At 38.9% G+C, this 26,496-nt stretch overlaps 2 protein-coding genes across 7 annotated transcripts; one reads left to right on the top strand and one right to left on the bottom strand.

Annotated features, from left to right (window-relative positions):
* Window positions 1–836: 836 nt before the first annotated feature.
* LOC113942882 (calcium homeostasis modulator protein 5-like) lies at window positions 837–24,492 on the bottom strand. 6 transcript variants are annotated; one of them, XM_027634046.1, is made up of 3 exons: window positions 24,398–24,492; window positions 23,845–24,265; window positions 18,221–20,932 (listed from the first exon to the last, which is right to left on the bottom strand). In XM_027634046.1, the coding sequence occupies exons 2-3, from the start codon at window positions 24,046–24,048 to the stop codon at window positions 20,543–20,545; spliced, it is 594 nt and encodes a 197-aa protein (XP_027489847.1). In that variant the 5' UTR covers window positions 24,049–24,265; window positions 24,398–24,492; the 3' UTR covers window positions 18,221–20,542. The 6 variants fall into 6 exon arrangements, 4 of the variants coding, with proteins under 4 accessions (XP_027489844.1, XP_027489845.1, XP_027489847.1 ...); XR_003526091.1 differs by having other exon boundaries at window positions 20,823–20,932; window positions 24,239–24,265; XM_027634043.1 differs by lacking the exons at window positions 18,221–20,932; window positions 23,845–24,265; window positions 24,398–24,492 and adding exons at window positions 837–2,302; window positions 3,066–4,025.
* On the top strand, window positions 8,648–26,491 carry TRAPPC3L (trafficking protein particle complex 3 like). Its single transcript, XM_027634048.1, has 5 exons — window positions 8,648–8,863; window positions 10,564–10,661; window positions 13,224–13,323; window positions 25,120–25,305; window positions 26,354–26,491. The coding sequence occupies exons 1-5, from the start codon at window positions 8,822–8,824 to the stop codon at window positions 26,471–26,473; spliced, it is 546 nt and encodes a 181-aa protein (XP_027489849.1). The 5' UTR covers window positions 8,648–8,821; the 3' UTR covers window positions 26,474–26,491.
* Window positions 26,492–26,496: the final 5 nt, after the last annotated feature.

Raw genomic sequence — 26,496 nt, 5'->3', positions numbered from 1 at the left:
TCACAGAAGGGTACCGTGAAGGCAGCTGAATGCCATTTCTGCCAGAAATTGGAAGGTGCTGGTGGAGGACTCTCTCCTGTGGGAGGTATCACACACTGGAGCAGGGGAAGAATGTGAGAAGCCCTCCCCTGAGGAGGAAGGAACAGCAGAGACATGTGATGAACTGCCCGCAACCCTCCTTCACCCTGCCCCTGTATTACTGGGAGGAGGAGGAGGTAGAAAATTTGTGAGTGAAGGTGAACCCAGGAAGAAGGAAGACAGGGGGCAAATGTACTGTAATTTTTATTTCTTATTGTCTTACTCTGAGTTGACTGGTAATAAAATAATTTCTCCAAGTGGAATGTATTTTGCCTGTGACAGTAAACGATGAGTGACCTCTCCCTGTCCTTATCACAAACCATGAGAATTTCTTTATATTCTCTCTCCCCTATCCAGCTGAGGAGGGGAGTGACAGAGGAGCTTTGGTGGGCAGCTGTTGTCCAGTCAGGGTCAACCCACTACCTATGCAAAAGCTGAGGGTTCAAATGAATGATGTAAAGTGATGTAAAACATGCCTAGTTTCCAGTTATTCAACAAATACATTGTTTGCATTTGCTAAAATGCTTGCTTTTGTTAAGAAGTTTAAATCTCCAAGACCATGCATATTTACCAAGATCTGCAATTTAACTTACTTCTGGCTCTTACATTTTCTAGTAAAACATACCAAATAATTATATTTCTCCTCCTCAACCACCAGGGGTCATTTATTAATAACAGATAGCATCCCATAGTTTAGCATATAGCTTTGGAGCATACAACGTGTATATGTACATTACAAGGCAATACAGGAAGCATTAAGAAAAATTATGGTATGCATTTCCCCCAACCTCTTTTAGAGTTAGAAACATTTGCACAAGCAGTTAAGAGAGGAGATGAGTAACATCACATCATACCACACTGAATAAACACAAAAACATCATTAATCCTTCTTTCAGTAAATTCAGTAGTTTTTAATCACAATAACATTCATGGACCCAGTGGTATGTCTAAATTACAAGATCTTTGCAAGCAAAGCAAACCTTACTGCACAAAGGGAGATTTTTTTTCCTATCCTGATTTGCTATTTGTACAGTGGGCAAGCCATAAACACCTGAGAGATTTTGAAGTGTTTCTAAAAATGAGACTGATCTTGCTATTGCTTTCAGCCAGAACACCTTTCAACTCAGTTTACCAAGTGTCAAGTGTTTGCTCATACAGTTGCTCCATGTTAGACACCTCCATCCTCTGCCTCAGTGGGAATTTTCTCTCCCTACCAGAATTGAAAGTTCTCTCATCATTGTATCTAGACTCAGCCTTTGACAATAAGATTTCCCCTATGTTTCTTCTGTGCTCCTATAGCCACAGACTTAGCTTGTAGTTAGTTAGCTCAGTGTACTTTATTCATACAATACAAAAAAAAAAAGTGTAAGAGGAGACAAATAATTTCTACTAGGGCTCACTAAGAAAAAAGCTGAATTGCTGCTTTTGCTCTATACAGAATGTGCTAACTCAGAGGATCCAGTCAAAGTTTAGCTATTAAAAATCTTTTTAATGGGAAGAAAACAATTTTTAAAAAATATCTGCAAATAACTTTCCCAGTACATATTTATCCTTTTAGCATAACTATTAGAAAGCAGAGAGCTGCAGCTTGAAACAGCCCACCCTAACCTAGACATAGATCACATCCCATAGGAGTCAGGTGCCGTCAGTAAAGGCATCTGTAAGTGTGTGCTAAAGGACTACATTAACAAGATGTACTTGCTCACATACTTTATATATCAATGTAATAATGCATTGGAAAGTTCCAGAGCAGCTCAGGTCTTATACAGAGCTAGACAGGGTCCTGCATTTCTGCAAGGTGGTGTGGTGGCTTGGATCCTCAGAGCTGTGTTTTGATCAAAGGGTCTTCATCAGTCTTCAAGTATTTTCCATTTGCACGTTCCTTGAGTGCCCAGTCATGGAGGAGACTATAGTCATAGTGCTCCTCATCCACTTGTTTTAGAAAGGCCAGTCCAGAAATGGCTTGCCACTCTCTGAGAGATGGGATGCGAATTTCCTTTACATTTTCACTTCCTGGGACAAAGCCAAAAAACTTCCTTACATGCTGCATGGCGTAGAGCCTGGAGTGCTGCTCTGTTGCCTCATCAAAGAGCTCCTGCTCATTGTGGACATAGCTGCTCCAGTATCTGAGATGCAGAAAGCTGAGCGGGGAGAAACAGCTTGCCAGGCAGTAAGACAGGAAGACAGTGATGACTACCACAGCAATCAGAAGCCAGCCAGCCACCTTACAAAGAAAAAGTAAAGAACTGTTACAGCTGAAAATACAGTGGTAACTTCTGAACACCAGAAAATCCATGTGATCTTTACTTGCTTTTCCTAAATAATAATGTTAACAAGGTATAAACTTGGAAAAAGTCTGTTGCCGCCAAACGCAGTCTATGCCTACTGGAGGCAGCTGTGTAGTAAAGTCACTTGTTCTTGTCAAGTTTAAGAAAGTTCTGTTATATAACTTTAAGTATATTGCTCTAACAGCTGTTGTTGTTAGAAAAGAAGCCACATAACTTCTAGACTGTATTAGCTTATGGCCTATTTAAAACCAGTTTTCTCTGAAGTGTCAACTTAATGTTCACCCCATTATTTACCCAGTACGTAAACTTTTAGAATCGAATCTGATCTTGGTTCCCATGGAACTCCCATAGCCTGGACCCCTTAGCCACACATTTCTTATGCTTTAATGAAGAAACTTCATACCCTCCCTGGTTCTTTGACTTTCATTTGTTTTACTTGATAATACTTTTCAGGATACTACACAGGGAAGAATATATCCTCTCATAGCAGGTAACAAGTGGGACAACGAGACATAGTAATTTATATACCTAAAATTCAGTTCCACTTAGAAGAAAAAAAGCAGGCTTCAAAACACACAGAGATTTTGCACTCAGGACACAAGACCCTGATCTTGTTCTATCCTAACACTTTGCCTGCTGAATTAACTCTAGCTCTCATCATTAGTTTCAGAGGCAACAGAAACAACATGAGTTACTCACTTGTGACTGGTATCGGAGTAGGAGAATCACTTCATCTCTTGCCCGAGTCATCTCTGGTGGAACTAACTGACTGCATGGAAATGTAGCCAGTATCCTTCTGTGTTCACTAGCAGTAACATTAGGATTAGCTCCATAATAATATGTGGGGACATACTCACTCACAGCACAGACATAATATGAGCCATTTATCAGGGTGACTGCCAGCCATGTTACTGGAGCAACCAGTGCTCTCCCAGTGATGCTACACAGAACAAAGCAGATCAATTTGCATTTCAGTAACCGGTTAGTCACCTTCTCAAAATGAGATCTTTTGCCTGTAACCAGCCTCCAAGTCTGGTTATTCAGGGCATAGCCAACAATCAGAAGGATCAGTGCAGGAACTCCTAGGAAAGCCAGCCCATAAATAAGGTTCTGTCCAACATGACAGGGACAGCTGAATGTGAAAAAAGAGAAAAGCTGCTGCCCACCAATTGTCAGTATTGCAATTATAGCATTAGCAATAACAACTTCTTTGCCTTTCAGAAAAGTTAACCACTTTGGAAGGAAAGTCATTTTAGTTCTTACTCTTTACCAGATTTTTTTGCTTTAAGTCAACACCGGCTTTTAGCTATATTTAACTAATGTTAATGGCAGAACAGAACAAACTCCAACAGCTTAAGAAAAACACCACCAAACACAACACCAAAAAAACCTCCTGCTAGTCTTTCTCCTCCCCCTAATTCTCAGTAGCTTGTTTGCTAGCTTTAAATATGCTTGCAGACATCCACTGATGTGACTTAATTGATTCAGTAATTTGTCTCAGCAGTTCTGGAACACTGAGCTTTTAGGCAGTTGTGAGCTCTGCCAGCCCCTTGCTAATTGTCTGAAACTAACAATAAATTCCCCCTACCTTTTGGATGACGTGCAGTGCTATCAAACTGATGACTAACTTGCCAGGATTAATTGCCAAGCTGTTTGCTAATCAACAGTAATTAGCAGCAACATGGCATGAGACTAGGACACAAAAGAAATAGGAAAAAAGGAGATCTTTCAGCTGTTCTCCCTAAAAGAACAAACAAAGAAAGACTTGGCAACTGGACTGATTATTAAAAAAATGAAGTATTTAAAATGCTTCCACTTCAAAAGAAACCCATAAAATATTCCATAAGTGGCACAACATTTGAAATCCCTGTGCTGTTTGTATTTAATGTCAGTTCTGGGGCAATTTGCTCTCCAAACTGGAGTCTGAGACGTAGTTATCTGCTGAACTACAAGGATTTTAGTGTTTCACCTGTAGGTGGCAAGAAGCTGGCATATATCTTTTCCTGACAGTGTTGGTTTCCTTTGGAAAGGTGGGTTTTTTGGTTTTGACTTTTTTTTTTGGTAATGTATAATCTGCTATTCACTTCACACAGTGTCAAACCAGCTGGCATTTATATAGTATACTTGTGATTACAAGTTTTAAGATTTTTTGTAAGTATGGTCAGTCCCATTCTGTGGGCTGAGAGAGATAGAAATTTTTCAATTAAGCATTTCCAGAACTGGTTTCTGGATATTCAGATATATAGTCTGGACTCTGGGCATTGGTCACAAATCAAGCCTTAAGCAGAGGCCTGAAAAATTTAGAACAGTTTACTCTGTATGATTTCCTCTGGCTTGCACTTTTTCTATGGTCATGCTATCCAGTAGTTCTATACATGGCATAACCTAGACTGATCTGACTATGCAAATACTTCTGTTTAAGTACTGAGAAGTCAACTGTCTGTAATATAAAGATTTTTACCAAGAACAGAAAACGAAATTCATCCAGAAAGTCTATGGGGAAAATTACAGATCTCTGTCTCCAGCATGTGCGGACTTGATTGTATGATATAATAGTGTCTGTCTGCACAGCCTCTTCCCTCCCCTTACATAGAGGGTTGCTAATAATAGGTTTTATCTCAAACAGCAGTTTTAGCAGCCATGGTATCTGCTTGGATGGCAGAGACACTCTCTCAGCTGTTATACATATGGATGTCATGTTATACGTGCCTTGCTGGTTCTCTAGGCAAGACCTTTTTCCTCCAGTTCTCTGCTAGGGCAGACACCTGCTTGTGTCATTGCCACTCACCATCTGTGAAAGAGGCCTTTACCAGTTCTCAGACAATGTGACACCATTACACAGAATTAAAAGCAATAGAGAAACATACTGAAACATCCAGCAGCACTTTGCCACAGCTTTTCTGGAGCTTGTTGTTAAGTGTTTAGGTGTTTGGACAGCACAGTAGCACAACAAAATCCCAGTGCTGTGTAAACATTGCCATTTTGAACCTTAATTTTCTTTCAGTATGACAAGATTTTCAACTACTTTTTTGTACTAGTGGCATTGTATTTTGAAAAAAAAAATCAGTGAAATAAACTCATTAGGCTATTACAGAATTATTTTGAAGATATGTTTAACGAGTCTTCCATTATGCCTCAGTTTGCTTTAAAATCTCTGATTGACTGCTTCTGAGTTTTCTTTGGGAACCCTTGTCTTATTTCATTTATAAAGAAGGAAGGCTTTCCCAAGCATCACTTGTTTACTCCAGAAACACATTAGATGTGAAGCTGAAGTGGTGTACAATACTGAAATATTCATAGTCAGCCTAAGGCTGTTGAATGAGGTAATTTAAACAATCAATACTACAACTTTGCACTTCTGCATTTTCACTTCTTTGGCACTTGCTTTCATGCTCTGCTGTAAGTGATCCTGCTGGGTCATCCTATTATGGAAGAAATTATAGGGTTGGATCCAATTAAGAGCTTGGGCGGCACATCAGACTTTTAAGTACTTGCCTTTGCAGAGGAAACCAGAGTCCTGGGGTAGACATTTAGGCTCTTCATTTGATTCCCGGGAAGAGTTAGGACTGAATGCAATCTGAAACAGCACTACCTGAGGTGCCAGCCAGCTGGCCTCTGAGGCAAAGAGATGCGTATATCTGACATCCGAAGCAAATAGGATGCATGAGTAAACCTTAGCCATGGTTTTGCTTGTCATATTGCAGGACCCTGTCAGCTTGAACTCACTGCCAGTAATCTCACTTATGAGAAAAATTGATTTTTTTTTTTTAAGAACTGCAAATGGTTTGTCTTTTTTGTTTTAAACATGGTTACTGGAAGACATATTACACCTTCCTATCCTCCCATACACAGCAAACAAGTTTTATTCTCTTGTTTTCTTTTTATTGAAATAAAGCAACCATGGCAGAAGGTAGAGATTGATTTCAGCCCCCTTCTCCACCCGATCTACTAAAAACTCACTTATCTCTTTCTTCCAAAATCTCAGTTATTATTAGTAATGTGATGTGACTGTGGTGCAAAGAAGCTGTGTTTTCCAGCTTTCCTGTTCTACCAGTTGCACTTAGTTTCCCCACAGAGAGGAATTTGATACTTATTGGATCAGAAAAAGATTAGGATTTTGTTATCTACTGGCCAGGAAAACGTAGGGAGAAAGTGAAGTGTTCTTCTATTTTCCGTCTGAAGGTTGCTTCCTGTGAAGTTTGGAGGAGGAGGAGACTGAACCCTGGTCTCTTTGGTCCTGTTCATGTGTTTTCATTGCTAAATTAGCAGCCTAAAGGCTGATGTTCTGTGGCCCCTCTAGGTGCATTTTGAGTTCTCTTTTGCATGGATGTCAAGCCTGCCTGTGCATGTTAGAAAGCATGCTGTGAAAGTGCCTGCCTGACAGATCTCCTGTGGGAGCTGAGGGGAGCACTGTCCATGTCGTATGTTCTGCCAGTTCACAGGTGGGATTCAGGCTGCCAAGTCGTTTTCATGGTCTCTTCGGTTTGGTTAAGGAAGAAGGTCCTCTCCCTTTGATTAGGATAAGCACTGATGAGAAAAATAATAAGCTTTAAGTTAAGGGAAGAATAGAAAACAGTTAATGATTTTTTTTTGTTTAGCTTACGTATTTTGCTTCAGAATTTACCTGTGCTTTATAGGCAAATTTATATGACATTTCTGGTGCCTGCGGAGAGTTTCAGCAGAAAGTAGGCACTAAAATCCCAAAACATCCTCTTGAAAACAGTTCCTGAGAGGTGTAACCTATAACCAAAGAAATTTCAGCAGGTCACACTGAAAATGCTTCTGCAGGCAAGGAGGCAGCAACAGCATTGCTTTGTTCAGAAACCTTGACAAAGCAGCAGCCAAGCTGGGATTTGAGTATAAGAACCTGTGTGGGAATTTACATGTGTGCACGTATGTATTTTCAAAGAATAATGACGTGTCCTTATGATACATTGCACTGTCTGGTCCACAGTGTTCCTTCATTATTATAGTATTAATAATGCAGGCTGAGGTAATTCATCCACGTATTCAGAACCATATAAATAAAATGGCGGTCATTTATGGGTAGCCTTAAGTACTTTTCAATGGCCTCACTGAAGTTAAATGATGGCAATGATAATCTTTTACAGTTGCTTTTTTTAAAATGCAGTGCAGTACACTTTCTTGTGGAATATGGGATGACTTGCAATGTGAGACATATTTGATGCTTTTTGCCAGCTGGAGACAATCGGAGAAACCAACCCATCTCAGACTCAATTTAGAAATGCAAGTAACTATCTAGATAATTGCAATGTCTGGCTTTTAAAATTTATTTAAATTTAGATGTGGGAAGTACCTACAATAGTTTCACCTATAAAATGGAATAGGATTTTACAGGGCCAGAAAAGCACCTGAAAAAAAAAAAAAAAATCACATCTGAATGCTTTCCGTGTATCTGGAGTAGTAAATATATGTAGTTTTACTCTACCATTGAATCTATTAATTAATATAAATTTAGTAACAGCATGACATTCAGACGAGGCCGTATATTATTTCTTCCTTTCCTGAGAGGGCTCAGTGGGACTACATGTGCAAGTAAGTCCTATAAGGAATGACAGCTATCTGATTAATTTCTAAATTCACCTGTGACAATAGTTGAACTTTATTGCAAATCTAAGCTAACCATATAGGCCAAATTTACTACAGAGGAAAACAGGCAAAATAAACCTGGATGTTCATAACAAGGATATCTACAAATAGGGGCTATAACAGGCTAAGAATGATAGAACACCCCCAAGGAACGTTGTTAATGAAAGTGCCATTTGCACAAGCTGGTAGTTGAAGCAGGTACACAGTTCATTACTCTGGGAAGCTGGAAGTTCTCTATATCTGTCCTGCCAGCTTTGCAGAATCATGGTGGTAGCAGTGCCTTATAACACACACTGCCCCTGCTTAGGCAGACATCAACTCACCAGACTAAAGCAGTCAGAGCTGACATGAGACTATAGCTCCTTTAAGTTGAAAATGATCAATTTTTAATTACCTTCTGCAGCAGTGTCTTGCAATTGTGTGTTTATTCTTCAGAAAGGAAGCTTTTGTTAGCTCTTCAAACACCAAAGTCTGATAGAAACAACAGAATTAATTTATTGTCTCTAAAAACCTGTGAATGTCTTGGGGCTGCCTAATTTGACTTCTCATGGATGTTTACTGTGTATCATTCTCATGGATGAAGTGTTTATTTATGTTGTGGACAGAGGCAGATCTGTTGCTGGTCAAATTCCTCCCAAAGGGCTCAGTACACATAGAGGATAGGAGGAGCATCAATAGCATTACAGACTGCAGCAAACACATCTCATGCAAAAGGCAGAAGAGCAGAGAGGAGAAAACTTTAGAGAAGAGAAAGAGGAAATACAGTGATTGAGAGAAAACTATGCTGCTTGAGGAAGAGCAGACATAAACTGACAATTGAATACATCAGGAATTACATAAGCAACATGTCTCGGTCACCAGGAAGAAAGCCGGAGAACCACAAAATAGTAAGACATTTTTGTAATGTGTGATTAAAATTGTGCATGGAGTAAGAATAAGCTATTACTGTATTGATGTATATTATGTAGTCATATTTCTGAACAGTCTGAAAGTAGTGAAAGGATGGGGATGAGTCTGTCAGTACAAGAGCAGAGGGGCTGGCAGCATTCCTATCCTGGAATCCAGGCAGCTGGCTACTATCCCTACTGCTGAGATTCTGAGCAGGCTTAGGAAAGAGGGGCACAAATTTTCTGAGGTTGCGATCTGTTCAGAAACAGAAGTTTAAGTGCTTTGGGCAATTTATGGTCAAAGGTAGGAATGCCAGGTAAGTTTATTTGCCTCCTTGGTTAGACAGTTGTAAATGAAACACAGAGAGAATCTCTCTGTTAGTGCTTGAGTGGTTCAATTCCACACAAATCTTTCTTCAGGAACTTAGAGCCTTAGGGCTCTCTGTATGGTGAATGGCAATTTCTGACAGGAGTTCAGGCAGTGAAGAAGGTCCAGAAGGCTTTACAGCAATGTTGTGGTAATTTCTGAAAAGGGGACAGAGGTCTCCACTGACAAAGAAACAGAAGAATATAAGATAATTTAGGTTCATGTATGTAAGTTTATGGGCAAAAACTATTCCAATGGATTGCAAGAGTGGATGATAAATACAATTATGTTGATATAATTTGGGTTTCTCTAAAGTATTGTTCTTATTACAACACAGACTTTTTGCTGAACGATAATAAGACAACAATACAGAACTTGTATGGCATCCATTTACTCCATTAAAAACTCGTTAATGAGAATTTGGCCCAGTGTCCAATGTTATTATAAACAGAAGTTATCACTAAGGTGAATTTAGGAAATGGCTGCATATTAAACTCCAAGCTTTTGATGCAAGGAGAGCAGGAACAGGTCTTTCCACCAAGCTGTTCTTCCTTTCTTCATGTGATTTGTTCTGTTGTTTTCATTGTTATTCACTAATTTTTCCACAGGCTGTAAACAAAAAGTGCCTCTAGTCTAATCATATGCCACAGGGCTAGAATACTTCCTTTAATTAATTTCTCCACAGCTGAAGATCCCAGTCTAGCACTTGTGACAGAATCTCTGCAAAGTTAGGCCTTTGACATGTTCAGTTGCTCTCCATGCTCCTTGGGCAAGCAGCTGTAATCCTCACCCATCCCCTTCATCTTGTCATTATTTGTTACACTGGTGTTGAATTATAGTATTTTTCCACTATTCTGCGTTAAAGTTTTTATCTACCTTTTAGTTTTTTTGGAGAAATCAGCTGATGAATTGAATCAGATCAACCCTACCTTTGTAAACTATTGTACCTATTGCAAAAGAATTAATAGCTCACTGCCTCTATTATTCTTCCTACAACTAAATGTTTGTCATTATTCTTTGATGGCATTTGACAACATTTATCAATCCAGCATACACACATGAAGTTATAGGATGCAAAAATGCACTTGATGAAAGTGACTGCAAGTATCCCAAGAAATGGTATTTCTGACAAGCAAAATCCTTTTACAGACTCAAGTGACAATCAATTCAGGTTCTGTCACACATGAATTGTGGATTTCAGCAATAATGCATCCATAAGACAATAGTTTCTTTATTAATGCAAATGTTATTCTTCCTTGCTGTTAATCCAGTAGCAGTTAAAAAACTTGGAAAAGTTTAATTCTAGTTTGCTTCACTTTTGATTTCCTGGCAGAGCAGAGAACTTTTTGTACTCACATATGGGGCTTTGGTAGCCCAGCTGTGCAAGGACTATGAAAATGATGAAGACGTCAACACCTGTTTAGATAGAATGTAAGTACTGCTTGAAATGTTCAGCTTTATCTATAATGCTGTTTGTCCAGCTATATGTTACCTCTCAGCTTTCTGTTGGTTATCTTACGAGTTCCGGCATTCTGTCTGGGATTACAGAGATGACAGGGATGCAGTCTGATATTCTGTCAACAGAAATAATACTAATTTGTGAATTAAGATCGACAATTAGCTTTTGAATTCTCTGAAGAGTGGTGTCAGGATCGTTTTCATAGCTTACACTTGTTCCTTGTTGATCTTTTTGTTATGCTAATTAACAATATAAACTTCTGAATTTCATCTCCTATATCCCTGTATTTCATTTCAGCTTCCCCCCTCATAGGGATAAGAGCAGATGGGCCTCTCACCTTTAAGAGGCCATATAGCAATGAGTGAGATAGCATAAAAAGTCAATGAGAATGGACTTTTAAGTGGATAATCTCTTTGGAAAATGAAGATCCTGTGATTACAAGATCCTGTCATCCTGACTGAGATTCCTGGGCATTACTGCCATAAAAATAATGATATCATGGAAAATCAGGAAGAAACAATTTTTGAGCTCGTTAACAAGATATACTAAGATCTTTGGCAGAACAGTAAGGCTTATGTTTTCAGCCAAAATGGACATGCAAAATGGATTTACAGCAATCACAGTGAACAGAATAACTGATCACTTTACTATTAACCTGCAAGTTTGCAAATGAGCTATAGTCCAATAACTATCCATGAGAGTGAGTTAAAAAATCATTGTTTGGAAAAAAGAAAAGTAATTTATTCACAAACTTGGGAGGGACAACATCCCTCAGATATTTATTTTATAGTCATCTCTCATTCAGCTGTGATGAAAATCATACATTTGAAGAGTGCACAGACTTCTGGAAGAATCTGTGGAGACAGATTTTGCTACCTATGTTTTCATTATTATAGCTGATTCTATAAAATCTTTTTGTTTTGAGGAGGACTTGATGATACAATTACAGGTTTCATTAAAACAATACATCTGTTCTTTTCTACTGTGATTATGAAAACAGCCTAGTTTCAGAAAGAAACCTTGTAGATTAGCAGACCTGTGACAGGTGAGGATGGTATCCTTGTCTCTCTCTGTACATATATAGTCCATAATGAGAAGGGTGTTTTTCACTGTGCTGTTGCCAAACAGGTGCTTGTCAATTTATTATTAATTTGACTTTGCAAATCTGAGGCATAAAAGTTGAAAAGTATCTAAGTAGTCTTGTACATCACCAATACATACCTTGCTAATTGCTCATGACATACTTGCCAATGTTATTGATACTTAGGCAATAGATAAATATTTCATTGTTTCTAGATGCATGATCTACTGCAATTTTAATCTTCATGCTGCCAAAACCACTTTGTGGTCATCACATTAGACATCAGATTACTTTTGGCTTCTTGACAAAGATGTGGTACAGAAACTGGTAAGAGACTGCATTGAGTTCAGACTGCTTCACTGAGGATGTAGGGCCTCTGGCAAACAGGCAGAGACTGCCAACATCCACAAAAAATGGAAATGAAAAATTCCCTAAAAGCACTTCTGAGTTGAGTGTGCATTCATTAATAAGATATGTGTCAATCTCTTTCCTTTTATTGGAAATGCTTGGGAACACAGCTGTTTTGCACATTATAAAGTTACTGACCTTTGCTAATGTGTAAGAGCTAGGAATGAGTATTTGTTTTATTAACAAAATCCATTCTCTTCCATCCTTTTTTATTTCTTTTTTTTTTTTAATTTTAGTATTTTAAATACAAAATGAATATGGTGGTGTACTGAAACTCCATGTTAACTAGCAACTTTTGGATTTTTTCCTGATTTTTTCCTAGTTAGATGAAGGGAGAGAACATGTTAGAAAAACAGATGAAGAGGGAATTGTGGAGGAAGAGAGAAAAATGAGGTGAAGAGATAAGAGGAGAAAGTGAAAGAGATCAGGTGTGAGTCCATTTCCTGTGGGTTTTCCTGGCACCTGAATGCTGCAATGAGTGTGCCCAGGATTTGCTGAACTCCATACCAGCCTAGAGGTGAAGGCTGTGACCCAAAGGGATAGTTGCTTTGTTCTCCTTATAGAGACAGTGTGAGAAGAACACCAGGTATCCCAGAAGAATAGTGGAAACTCTGTGCTATTTTATCCTATCCTCTTTTTAGTGACAAAGCAGTTTAATCAGGTATATTGTGGATGTTAGTTATATATTAAACTTGTATATCTACTATCTAATATTTATTCATACATGTAAATGTAAGTGTGTATATATATATAAATATATATATATAGACAATGTATAGACAAATTGTACAGACAATTCATATCATCCTTGCCAGGAGTATCATGCTTAAAGAAGTATGATTCCTTAAATGACTACATGAACAGCAATCCCACTGTGTTGCAAAATGTGGTAGAAAAAAGAATGTAGACCAGCAAAATCTGTCATCATCAAAGCCACCCAATAAGGAACATGCATCTGTTTTTTTGAGAAAGCACAAGAGACACATTAGAGAGACGGTAAGAAGCTCCCAATTTTGAATGTTAACTTTCTTTGTTTCCTTTCTAGGGGATACAGCATTGGTGTAAGGCTGATTGATGACTTTTTAGCTCATTCAGCTGTTAAAAAATGCCGCAGTTATTCTGAAACTGCAGACATGATTGCACAGGTAAATAAGATTTACATTTTCTTTAGCTTCATCAGATTCAGTGGTCTTAGTTTTATCCTCCTCTATCAGTTTACTCCAGAACAGTTGCCTACATTGTCTGCTGTATCGTGATTGTCATAACAAAAAACACTCCACAGTCACATCCACTGGATGAAATACAGCCTTTTCCTTATCTACAACTCCATAACACATAACACAAAACAGGATGCCAGCTGTAAGAGGCTACCAGCCCCTGACATAAACTGACCTTAAAGTCAGTTACTAAGCTGAAATAAAAGTTCTTCTATTTCTAGCAGCCGATGAGGCATTTTGCCATTAGAATAAATAAAGAGGTGGGGTTTTGTTTTGTTTGTCGCAGCTTAAGCTGATTTCTTCTACACTTGCTGGAGAATGCAATAAACAAAAAAAAATGATCCAGTTTTAACAAACTTCCAATCATATATTCCCTCACTGTTTTCTCTTCCTAGGAGCATAAATAAGCCCTAACCATCTCATACAGTTCTTAAGCTTCAATATTCTTAGTTCTGCCATTTGACTCTCCTCATCATCTCAGTAATTATCTTAGATTTTTTTTAACTTTAAAATGGTAATAATATTAAGAATAAGCCGCAGGCTTTTCTGCAAAAAGAAAATCTCAGTGGTAGGAAAGAAGAACTGTAAGAAAGAAAAATGAGAGGAACATTTTCCTGACTACCCACAAATCTAATAATAAAATTAAAAACATAAAATCAGTGTGTATTTTCACCTTCTTTGAGGGCAAGTCAGAACTCCTGGGGACGCTCAAAGAGAAATTCGTAAGACATCTAGCCTCATTAGACTGCTGAGTCACTGTAAAGGAGGTGGTAGTTCATAGATACTGAGATAGCTCAGTCTAACACCTGCTCAGGTCATGATGAATGATCCCTTCTATCCTCTAGGGTTCCCACCTATGAAGTGTTGCCAGTGGAGGTATGCCTGGCCTTTCCCAATGGCAAAAATTAACCACACTTTATGCCAGAGAAATTTACAACGTGGTCATTTATTCTAAGAGGAGAGATCAGGGCATCAGTTAATGGAACGGAGATTTATTTCTATCGGCTCATTTTAGGAGACAAAAGTATGCCTGGCATACTTTTTGATTGCTTGAGAATTACCAGCGGCGTGTGGTAATTCTCATTATGTGATCATTATGTTTAACCCACAGAACTGGGAAGAAGCAGACTTTCTATGTAGTGAACAAAGGCATCAGGATGTGCTAGTTATACAGGAGTATCTTATTTCAAAGTGTATGTGGATACTGCCAGATGATGTGTGGTCCTGCTCACATTAACTCTGTCAGAAATACCTACATTGCATCGGACTCAGATGGAGGGACAGAAGTTACATTATTATTCCAAGATGCTTATCGTAGAGAAGCTGATGACTGTGACAGAAATGGAGAAAGAAATTTTTTTTTCCCTGTTGCTGGTACGGCTATAAGGTGCACATGTGCAAAACACACATGTACACCATGACCTGCCAAAGTTTGAAGGAGAAGCAGGTGACAGTGCTAAAAGCCAGCCAGAGCCCATTAGCTCATAAAAGAGTTGAGACTAAATTTCTTACTTCAGTAAAGTCTATTTTGGAGTCTCAAATCAGGATGATATATAACAAAGCTTGTCCTGTGGAAAAGCTGAGCTGGGGTAGAGGATCCATTGGAGATAATAAGGGCAGCTGAATGAAACCCATGAGACAAGCAGCATTTCAATTGCTGTTTTAAAATACACTGTCTTGTTAAAAGAATGATACCAGGCTGCAAAATCACATTTTTGTTCACTTTTACATTCTACTTTAGGTGGTATTGGTACTTTATTTTCATGTCTATGCGAGATATCTGGTTTTCTGGGTCTTATTCTTCATGTTTCTATTTACAAATGCCTTATTACAGTTGAACCACTATTCTTAAGTACAGGGGATTCAACAGCACAATACGGTGCAAAATTAATGATCAAAGTAAGGAAAAAGACACTATTCCTCTGCAGGTTGTACTTCAAAAGAGACTTACTGAGAGAAATAAAAGATTACTTGGAATGATTGGAACTAACTTTAAAGTACACACAGTCTCTTGAAAAGACTATTTTTAGCAAACTAAAAAAGGAGTTTTGTAGTAGGAGTATAGCATTTCTGAGGCAAAATGTGATATGGAAAACATTTTCACATTTCTTTGGCAAAACATTTTTAAATGCTCTTCAAGCACATTTGTCTGAGGCACATACCAACAAAACATGTGTAAAGTGATCCAGTAAGTAACTGCAAATACACTCTTAAATTTTTCTGTTCAGAACCACTCAGCTGTTTACATAATGCCTTTAACTCCTCAGCAGTAGGTTCTCAGCCAGAAGAAAGTGCATAAATACTCAGGTGTACTAAGTCCTCTGAGGTATAAATCTGTTTGAAGATGAGTAGAACCAGTTCAAAGTTAAAGTAAATAAAGACAGTTAAGTACTTCAAGTACTTAGAGCCAAATGTCCTGTAAGCATAGTTGTTATCCAGCAGTCTTTTGCAAAACACAGGAAAAGTCTGTAAGGTCAGGCTGTGGGTGTTCCCTGAGGAAATGGAAAGAGATAACGCAAACAAAAAAAAAACCTTAAAATGAGGACTACAAAGCCACCTTCCCATATTAAGAAATAAAGATGCAGGAAAGGTGCACCCAAGGCAATGTCTGAGGGCTTAAAACTTCAACCACTGGTTCAGACTGCAAAGCCTGGGATTTACTGCTGCCTTGTACCAGACTGGAGAAGAGCCCTTCTACACTGAGTTCTCATGGTACCAACTGACTTCTCATGTTGGTCCTGTGACTTGGCATGGTTACAGCTGGGGACTGAATAAAGAAAAGATAAAATAGGCCATATAAAGTAGGCTCTCACTGGCAAACTGGGGTGAGAAAATGGAAACCAATTGAGGGATGGTATTAAGAACAAAGCTCAGCTGAAGAAGTAATGTCCAAGACTGGATTCAGAATTTGGGTCTGAGTATAAGTAGATACTTTTGAGATAAGGGTGATAATTTTGCTCTATAATCCTACAAAGTCAAATTTTTACTTCAATTCCTCTTCACAGAACCTTGACATCATTTAAATAACATGCAAAAAATATACAGCTTCTGGTTTTAGATCTAATCCTAGTGTTACCTTCTCCAGCACCAGGAGGTATTTGTGCAAGCCAGAGGTGGAAGCAGCCAGACCACACCCTCTGGTTCACAGTGAGCTAGTGCTGGCTCACAGCCTCCATTGCTCTACTAAGCAGTGCTGTGCCTAAGGATACATCTGTTGCTGAAAAGCAGTGACTGCAGAGATGGGCTTTATTGTGGATGCTCAGTACCCCATGAATGCAGAAAATGTCTCTGCGGCTCTTTGAAGAGAGGTCCCTGGGGACAACAAGGGATGGGGTAATCCAATCATGTCACCCCCAAGCCCAGAGCTGTAGGACAAGAGCTGTGATTCCCCTTGTCATGGAAGGTGCTGCCACACAAGATCCCTTGGCCAGTCTGAAAGTCTGACAGAAGCTATCAGAATTTACAAAGTGCTTAAATGTTCTTTTTCAGACCTTAGCGGTAAGAGAGAAATGCATACAACAGGTTGCTGTGCTGAGTGGTAGACAGTAAACTGAAAAATGAAGTGCTGTACTGTAAAGAATAAAGAAAAGTTTATGAGAAAAGTTTGGAATCAGCTGCTGTAAAGCAACTTGCCTTACCAAACACTGACTGAAAAACACTAATAATGAAAAGTATGCTAGGAGAAATATTATTTTGGCTGCTTTCCCCTTCTAAGCAGATTAATTCTGGTCCTTCATTAATCTTGTTATGATGCCATTTGAAATTATGGTTTTCACTTATTTAACAGTCTGTACTTACTTACTTTCTGTCATTACTTATGCATACAATGTTTTGTAGTGAAAAGTCCTCAGTAGGGACTGATAAGTTAGTGACTTCCACAGTAATTCTAGACTGTGTTTGAGCATCATCAAAATGTTAATGAACTTTATTCTTGCTGCTCGAGAGAGAGGGAATGCTGGTTGAGACTTTGGAAAAGGTCAGTGGTACATATTTAATTCTGACTGCATAGATTTCTTGTTTGACATTAAACAACATATAATTTCATAGAGCTGCTAGTATCATTTTCGAAAGAGAGGTTTTGCTTTATATGGGCATAATTTCGATGGCAAGCCTGTGTACATGTTTAAATAAATATTCTTTTTTCTTTCATTTCATAAATAGAAATGAAACAGATTTATGGATACGACTTTTAAAACAGCACATTCATTTTTCTTTCCAGTCTTTTGGAGTCACAAAGACTGAAAAGACCTTTGTTTTACTCTCTGAGAAGCTGTAAATGGTAGTTTTGAAGTAATTAATGTCCAGTCATAGCCTGTGTTTTTTGTAAATATTCATATCTGTTCATTGAATTACTTATCTATGTGCTTCAATTATTTTTCCTGACAAGACGTTTTCACAATTTTCACTTTATAGCTTTGTGATTTTGCCCTAATTTGGTGCTCCATTGCAAACCAGCTACTTCTTTTACGTATGCAAGTTCTCATTTACACAGGAAATTTTAAACAATAGAACTAGGACAGATACATCATACTGTAATGCCAAGTATAGCTGAATCAACTGAAAACGTATGATGGCTTAGCACAGTCAAAAAGTCTTTATTCTTATAACAAATACTTTAGTTTGAGGGAGCAGCAGATGTGTAGTGGGAGAAGAGTTAAGAGAATTGAAATAAGTAAACTGAGGAACAGAGCACAGAGAACTGAGCAGAAGTTTCCTGTGTACTCATATTTTGATGGACGTAAGAGTTAATGAGAAATCTAAGTTTTGCAGCAGAAAATGTTGATTCTGCTGTTTGATTTTGTTTATTGGGCTTTTTTTCTCTCTCTCTTCAGTTCGTTTTGGATAGTGTTGACAATAGTCTTTGTCTCATCCTGAGCTACCAGGGTAGCTGCTGAATTTAGGGACAATGTTGATAGAAAACAGCTTTTGCTATAGCAACTTGAAGGACAGGGTTAAATTTGCCAAAAACAGATTCCAGTTGAAAATGTAGGGTCAAACTTGCTTTTATTTTTGTCTGGTTTTATGGAAGTATTCCAGCATCCACGTGGAAATTGCATTAGGTCATAGGCATTTTTGTAAGATAAAACAGTCACACAGCCCTGGGAATGAGGATCAGTGAGGGCTTCTACCAGGCACACATTGCAGCATGAATTGTTCACCAGCTGTCTTGGAGGTGGAGACACTCTCAATAGGAATTACCTGCAAACATGAAGCAGGGTAAGGATAAGGAGAGGAGAATGCACCTTGGTTTTGTTCCTCCATAGTAGAAGATTAGGCTGGGAAGCACTGCTGTTTCATATGGCCCTGACTTCTCAAGTGCAGAGCTTTGAGCATTCTTCCAAAGGAAAAGAGTATGCCAAAAGCCTTGAGTGGGATCACTCTGTCCTTCCACCCTTCCCTCTACCAGCTATGCTTTTGACTCAGTGTCCCAGATATTATATCACAATATATCACAATGGAGGCCTTATCTTTACATCAGTCCACGTTTCCCATATTCCTTGATCAACTTATTAACCTACTTGATGTCCTCCCCTTTGCGTCTCTACTTTCTTTGGTTTTCTGTGGCACCACTGAGGAAGGAGGTGGAAAGACAGTTTTGGAAAAGAAAGGTTGGCCCAGGCAGCAGGATGTGTCTCCTCTCCTCTTGCATGTAGGGAGGAGGTGAAATGGGGATGGACAGAAGGTGTTGGAGCAGCTCTCATAAAGAAAGATAAAACCAGACAAACGGGAAGGGTCATATACCCTGGAAGTAGGTAGATGCTATACCAGGAGAGGAACCCAGTGTATATGCCAGGCATAGTGTCAGACATGTCTGCTGTTGTGACTTTCATTTTGGCAGTGTTGCATCTGTGCTTTCAGCTGCAGCATTTGAGTGTATGACATGTTCTAAGTCTGTTGCTAAGTGAATCACCTGGGATAAAAGTAGTTTAAACATTGTCTGAAAGGTCACAGGTTATTCAAAACATACAGAAAAAATTCTGAGCAGACAGTGGAATTAGCTCTTGGATTTTATTTCATAAAGAGTAATTGTCTGTATATGCCTGTAGGTACTTTTACCTGCTGAAAGAAGCACAGTTAGTATGAGAACAGCTGGGCAGAGTACCCTGGTTTGTTGATAAGAGCTTGACTCAAGCACAGCAAAAATATGATTCTTTGCAGACTCGGAGAGACTGGCAGTAAAATGCTGCGTAAAAGCCTGCCCAGACACCCCAGGGAAAGTAACTTTTTTCTCCTTTTATACAGTGTTTGAGAATACTCTGGATGGATACCCTGTGTGAGAGCCACATGGTGAATTCCAAGTGGGTGAGGTAAAGCATAGGGCTCTGGGATGAAACGCATTTGTCAGAGGCACTGATGCCTCACCTGCCAGCTCTTCTTGCTCCCGACACTAAGTTTTCTAAGATATTCAGAAAAATGAAAATCAGCCTTCTGCAAAAATATTTTCTTGTCTTGAAAAGTGGAATTTTTATTCCAGGCCCTCTGTTGCACACTAGCTGTAGGCCCAGTACAAACAGTATTACATAGCACTACAGGCTGCACCTAGTGCCTGAAACCCACTCAAAACTAGAACTTGATACCCATACAAACAGAAATTCTCAGCTGGAGAAGATAATATGGAGAAGATGTTTGGCAAAATATCCAAAGAGAGAAGTCTTGAGGGATTGCTGGTGCCTTAAAACAAGGCTGTACCTGCAATTCGCCTGGAAATGACTTGGAAGGAAAACCTTTACTTTCTGTGGGCTGTCAGAAAGCCACACACATCTTCTATTATCATATTCACACACTTTAAATGATGTTACTTAATGGTAGTCTCTTGATTTACATAGAGAATGCTATAACACCTTTTACATGGGATATTGTTAAAACCCACTTGTTTTATTATTCATATAAGTTATTATTCATCTCTTTTTGCTGTCAGCTCTTGCTGTCAGCCAGTGACATTAGTAAAGCATGAACCCTGGGTGACATGGAGGACCGCAGCCTTTTCACTCATGTAGGGAAATAATTTCATTCCATTCTTTTGGAGCAAGTGTATTACTGGAAGGGAACATGAAGAAGAAAGAGACTGTTGTGGGAAAAAAAAATAGAGGTGAAACCAGCTAGAAGTATGCTAGTTTAGCAAGATATAAAAAAGCTGAAAATTGATTTATGGTATTTCCCTTCTTTCCACGAAGTCCAGGGTTGTCTCCCTTTCCTCACTGGTTCCTTTCTGACCTTCTTCAACTAGCTTGTGAATTGTGCTATAATGCTGTTTGCTGCTGCTGAAAGAGTAGAGCTGGGAAGCATCCTCCCATGCCTGAAAAGCTGGCAGGGAAATTGGTTCTGGTTCCTTGTTTTCAAAAAAGCACTTGAGGTTTCGCTCACTCAGCTTGGTGGCATACAGCTGGAAAATATGCTCCAGTTGCTCCTTCTCCGTCCCCTCATATACTCTCCCGAACATCTTCTGGAGGTGACTGACTTTTGACTGGCAGCTGGCACAGCAAGTGGCTAGTAGGGAGAGAAGGGCTGTGGTAACTATCACACACCAGCCTAAAATCTGGGAAAGCAAAAGAAATGAGTTTCAGGTTAAAAAGACACAAGTGAAAATGCTACTTAAATCACGAATGTCTGACCAAGTGACCACACTTTGTAGGGAGGACCTGCTGCTCCTTTTGGAACCCTGCTGCAGGCATCTCATTCCAGTTTGCATTTGGTGCTGACACTGATGTTAATGGGGCATCCATATGGGGACTGAAGGGAAGGAGAAATCCATCAGATTGAGACTTCTCAAAAGTGCTCATTTTAGTGTCTTTTTCTCTGGAAGGCAAAAGCTGGTTGATTTTTACATTGTAAGGTGAAACAGTCCTGAAGAGTTGGCTCATACTAGAGTCTTACTGCCTCCCTAGGCCATATTATAACAAAAGGAACTTGGATAACAGTTCCCTGAAGAGATATGACCAGTGCAATGGCAGTGGCAGGTTCAGAGACAGATGATTTCAAATCAGACTTCAACTAGAAGACTGTATGTGAAGAAAAATCTATGAGAGGCCTAAATGATCTATCAAATAATGTAATGGCTGAATAGAGCTATACAGAAAAGAGAGCAGACCTGAGAGCAGGAGTAATTTAGAGAGTAATTTAGAGAGAATTTAGAGTAATTTAGAGAGAAATATTTTTGAGAGTTTATTGCAAAACCGTAACCATTTGGCATGTAGCGTACTGGAATTGCTCTCCGTATTCTGTCACACAAAGAGAATAAAATATCAGTCACTAGATGGTAAAAAGTTTTCTATCTCCTGAAAGCGTTAAATAAAATTACCCAACAAAAATTAGTAGTAAGACACAATTTTAAATAATGATGAACTACAAAACCAAAAAGGGTGACCTTTTGTCCCAGATCAATCAGTTTTTAATTGTGAGCTCACTTAGATGTATTGTTTTCTGACTTCTTTTTAATTAAAAAACCCCTCAAATGCAACAACTGCATTAACTAACAGGAATATAGAAGATGCTCTCAAATTTAAAGTGTTCCCCGATTTGAAATATTCCCCAATTTTTTGGCAGAATATTCACTGGAATCTATGCTATTATTGTGAACCTTTCTTGACATTGATGAATCAATCCTTTATAATGGAAAGTTATTTTTATGCTAAAACCAGTTAAAAATTACCTTTTTGCTCAATTCTGTGAGAATACCAGGAGGGCATGATGAAGAAGAAATATTATGTGCATTGGTAGGTCTGCATTAGCACTGGAATTGAACCCTATTCATCTACACACTTATTAGAAACAATTTCTGTATTTTCAGAGAACTTAATTTTTGCTGAAATATACTTTTGCACCATCACTTAGCTTTTTTTTCTGTAGGAGATTCAGAGTTTGACAAAATTCTGTTAAGAACATTTTAAAAGAAAGAGTAACCCCAGCAAGGGATGACAGTGGAAAAATGTGCTTGAAATTGTTATTTTGGGATGTTCTCCTCCAAGGAGAGCAGAGATGTGAAGACAATTTTTTCATGCCTTGTTCCACTGGCCTAGCCAACAGTTTTACTCATCTACTCTACTGCAATGTGTAATATTTGCAAAAAAATGTAATACTTGTTTAGAAACTGGAAAATATTCCAGTGTGGAAAAATTATTCTAGGTTTCAGAGACCCATATGAACTGGAACTTGTTTCCCATACTCTAATGGTGATGAAATGGAGAGCTGCAACCTTTCTCATGTGAACTCTTGCACTGATGTTAAAAAAATAACCACTGGTAAAAATCTGTATTTAGCTGAGGGAATATAGAAAGTTTCTTCAAGGAAAGCTGTGAAACAGAGAAGCTTGACAAACAACTCTTGTTAGGAACTGGTAGGGAAGAATAGTTTAGATTTCTTTTATTTTTCCCAATCACTTTGTAGTGACTGATGATTTCTATGGGTGTTTGAGAAATTACTCTTTTTAGCAGATTGTCACTTTCTTGCAGGTTGGAAAATGAAGTCATGTATTCTCATGCTACAAACTCAGTCACCGGTCTTTCACTATTTCCTACGCATACAACTTAAATTCTGAAGCACTATTTATTATTTCCTTCTAAAACTCCCAAATAAATTGCTTTGTCTGCAGTGCAGGCTTTGTCTGCATTCCAGTCCTATTTGCATGAGGACTTGAAAATAAAACTGGCTCTTGGGGAGGAAATTGTTCCAGATGGATACAATTGCCTGACAAAAACTTCCTGGCTCCACAGTGTTTTTCCTTTTCTGTGGCTTTTTTTTCGTCCACTGCTTTGTTTCTTTGTTTCAGAATTTATTTGTGTTACAAAGCAGTGAGCAGAACTGTATTACACAAACATTGTAAAATGTAATAAAATCTCAGCTTTGCGTGTTCTGCTTGCTTTATATTAGTATTTCTTCTTTCCTTTAAGCAGGACAAAAATGTGTTCACATCTGGCATCACGAATATGAGGAACACAAACATAAACACATTATGTAGGCAGTCACAAGTCTGTCAGAAATCTTATTTTCCAGTATCTTTCTACTGTTAGTGACCTAAGATTTCAATGTGGTTATCACACTCTTCTATATTGTACAATGTGCATTCATTACAATAGTTTAAAATAAGAGAGTATAGCATGAATTTTTTATTGGAACAGACCTCTTTAATGAAATGACATCTGTTAAATCAGCCTCCTAAACAATTCAGTCATTTTTATCTCTTTAGAGCTATCTCCGTTCAGGAAGAAAGCTTAAAGTTTTCTGGTTTTATTGACACTGCCCCTCAGGAAGTATGTGGGGCCCCTCAGGAAGTATGCAACAGCTCAAACTGAACTGAAAGATGGATTGTATTTTGCAAGGCTACACTTTGCCAAAACACTGTTTACATGAAACCACTGGTTTTAACATAACATCTGACATTAAGATCTTTCACAGATAAATCACTGCAGCAATACAGTTTGCATAATGCACTTTATTTATAATTTTTCTTACCTGGGACTGTGCTTGAAGTGTTCGTCTTAGTTCATCACTCTCTGAAACAGGCATGGAGCTTTTGCCACAGGCTACCATGTGTAGCTCTCCAAAGCACTTTTCAGATTTTCTGTTGCAAACAACCTTTAAGTAGGCAGGAGTGTCCAAGCCACTCATGGCACATTCATAAAAAGTCCCGTTGAGCAAAGCCACAGAAAGCCACATCACTGGGGCGACCAGGGCATTTAAAGTGATTTGTCCAAAGACGTAAAAGAAATGGCAGACTTTCCCTCTCGGGAATATTTTCCTGGGATTCACCCAGCAGCCTGTAAAGAGTTTCCAGGTCTTGTTGTTCAAGAAGTATCCAATAACTAGCAAAACAAGAGCTGGGGAGAAGAGAAATACCAAACCGTACCTGAGGTTTTCACCGCTGCAAGGGCATCTGAAAGCAACAAGAGAAAACGCACGTTCACCTCCCATTGTCAGCAGTGCCATAAAACTGTAACCTATAGCAGTTTTCCGGTCGATGAAGAACTTTAGGATTGTTTGGAAAGCATCCATGTCTGATACTCACTAAGGAGGTAAAAACCAAGACAGTTTATCTTCGCAGCAGTTTGCAGCAGGGGAGAGCTCTCCCGAGGACGAGCAGCCCGCTGCTGGCCCGCCTGCCCACGCACTGCCGAGATAACGCCGTCATGTCACTGCCTGCAGAACGGACCCCGCCGCCAGCAGAGCAGATGTTGCACATTTACAGTAACATTCAGCGGTAGTAGAAAGCAAGCAAGCAGTGCTCTAAGTAATCAAATAAGTTTGCAGTCTTGACAGCCGTGTTCTTGGTGGGTTATTGTTATTTTTGTGACTGCAGATGGAGATCAGAGTAAAAACACACACCAGTTGCAGGAGATCTTGAGTTGTGATGGTAAAAGTTGTGTCAATGTAGTGAAGGACCTAATAAAAAGGCTAATGGTCCCAGGGAGTATAACATGACGTAAAGCAGACTAAAAGCAAACGAATGATAATGGTAAAACCACTTTGTATGGGATTGTAAATGTAGGAACACCAAAGACAGAACAGACAGCCTTCTGTTGTGTTTCCCTGGAGCATCATGTAACTCTGTTTTTGCATTGCTGGCTCAAGCTGAACACAGAAGAGGCAAATCTAGTTTGATTTCTAGCCTCTCTGGCCCTTCCCCCTATTTTCCTGGAGCAAAACTAGTGTACAGGATGTTGCATTCTAAAGTTTCACCTCTGGTTTGTATATAGGAGATTCAGGCAACAGAGTTTCATCCTTTTGCAGGTTGCTTTCAAGACGTACCTTGGGGTCACCCCTAGTGTGAGTTGCAGTAGTGCTGCAGGAAATGAATTCTCCTTAATCCTGGACAAAAACCCACTAGTGGACTTCGTGGAGGAGCTGCCAGCAGAACGAGCATCACTTTGCTACTGTAACCTCCTCTGTGGGGTGATTAGAGGTGCCTTGGAAATGGTAAGGAAGTGCACATCTGTTTTCACCATTCTTTGTTAATTCACAGAGGCACAGGAAAGCAAACCCACCTGCTCAGATAAATGAAAATACAGTATTGTTTAAGCACTCAGATTAAATGTCTATATCTAAATAAAAAAGGGCCAAACTGACCCTGGATCCTGAGGCAGAAAAACACACAGATTGTCTCACCTCCACACTGTCTCTGCCTGGCTCTTCAGTGACTGACTTGGGTGCAAAAGCCAGGAGGGATTGGGGAGCCAGCTGACACATAATGTGGAGAGACATGGGGGCATGCTGGGTTCTTCCACTGCTGCTTGAACCTATAGCACTTTCCTCCACAGCTGTAGCCAGTAATACTCACCCCAGATTCAAATATATGGAGATAGGTAATATTCTCAGGTTACTGCAGCACCTGCTGAAAGGGAGAACAAAGTGTGGATAAATATGTTAAAATCAAAGCATCAGAAGTGTATCAGATGGCATTCCAAATTTTGTTCTTAAATTTAAAACTTTTACAAAATAATAAATAGAGGGCATAATTTGAAAGTTACTGAGCAGTAGAGCTTCTGTGGCTTTTTCTAGGAGATTACTTTTGGTCTGCTTTATGTTACTGCCAATAACTATTTTGGCATGTATTTTATATTTCAAGAGAAAATAAACCTGAGCAAGTATTATGTATATATATCAGAGTTACGGTATCTGATACAAGACTAATTAACAAAAGTATTATATCTTAAATTTTAGTACGTGACCAGGAAATTCTATGATCACAAAATCATCAAGTATACAATTTAGGTTCTCAGAAGAAAGCAAAGCACTGGAATGAAGAGTAATGTATTATACAAATCCCAGTGCATATAAATTTCCTTTTTATTAACTGAGTTGGGAAAGACATTTTAAAACAATCTAAAAATCTGTTTCTTATGAAACCTGAGAAAGGGAGTCCTCTTGTGGTAAAAGGGAGAGAGAGAAAAAAAGCTCTTATACTGGAGGAGGGTGGAAAACTGGGGATTTCTTCGCTTAACTGATCAGACTTGATTCTTTTTAGGTTCACCTAGAAGCAGATGTCACGTTCCTCCAGGACAGGCTGAAGGGTGATGCTGTGACAGAAATAGGAATTACATTTTTAAGGAAACCTGAAGGCAGAAAGCACAAAAGGAATAAATGAAAGAAATATTGGGAGAAACCCTT

This window comes from Corapipo altera, unplaced genomic scaffold (genome assembly GCF_003945725.1).
Source record: "Corapipo altera isolate COAL_440 unplaced genomic scaffold, ASM394572v1 2b, whole genome shotgun sequence".
In the NCBI taxonomy this organism is placed as follows: Eukaryota; Metazoa; Chordata; class Aves; order Passeriformes; family Pipridae; genus Corapipo; species Corapipo altera.
The sequence above is the reverse complement of the archived record's forward strand: the minus strand, read 5'-3'. Positions and strand labels throughout refer to the sequence as shown.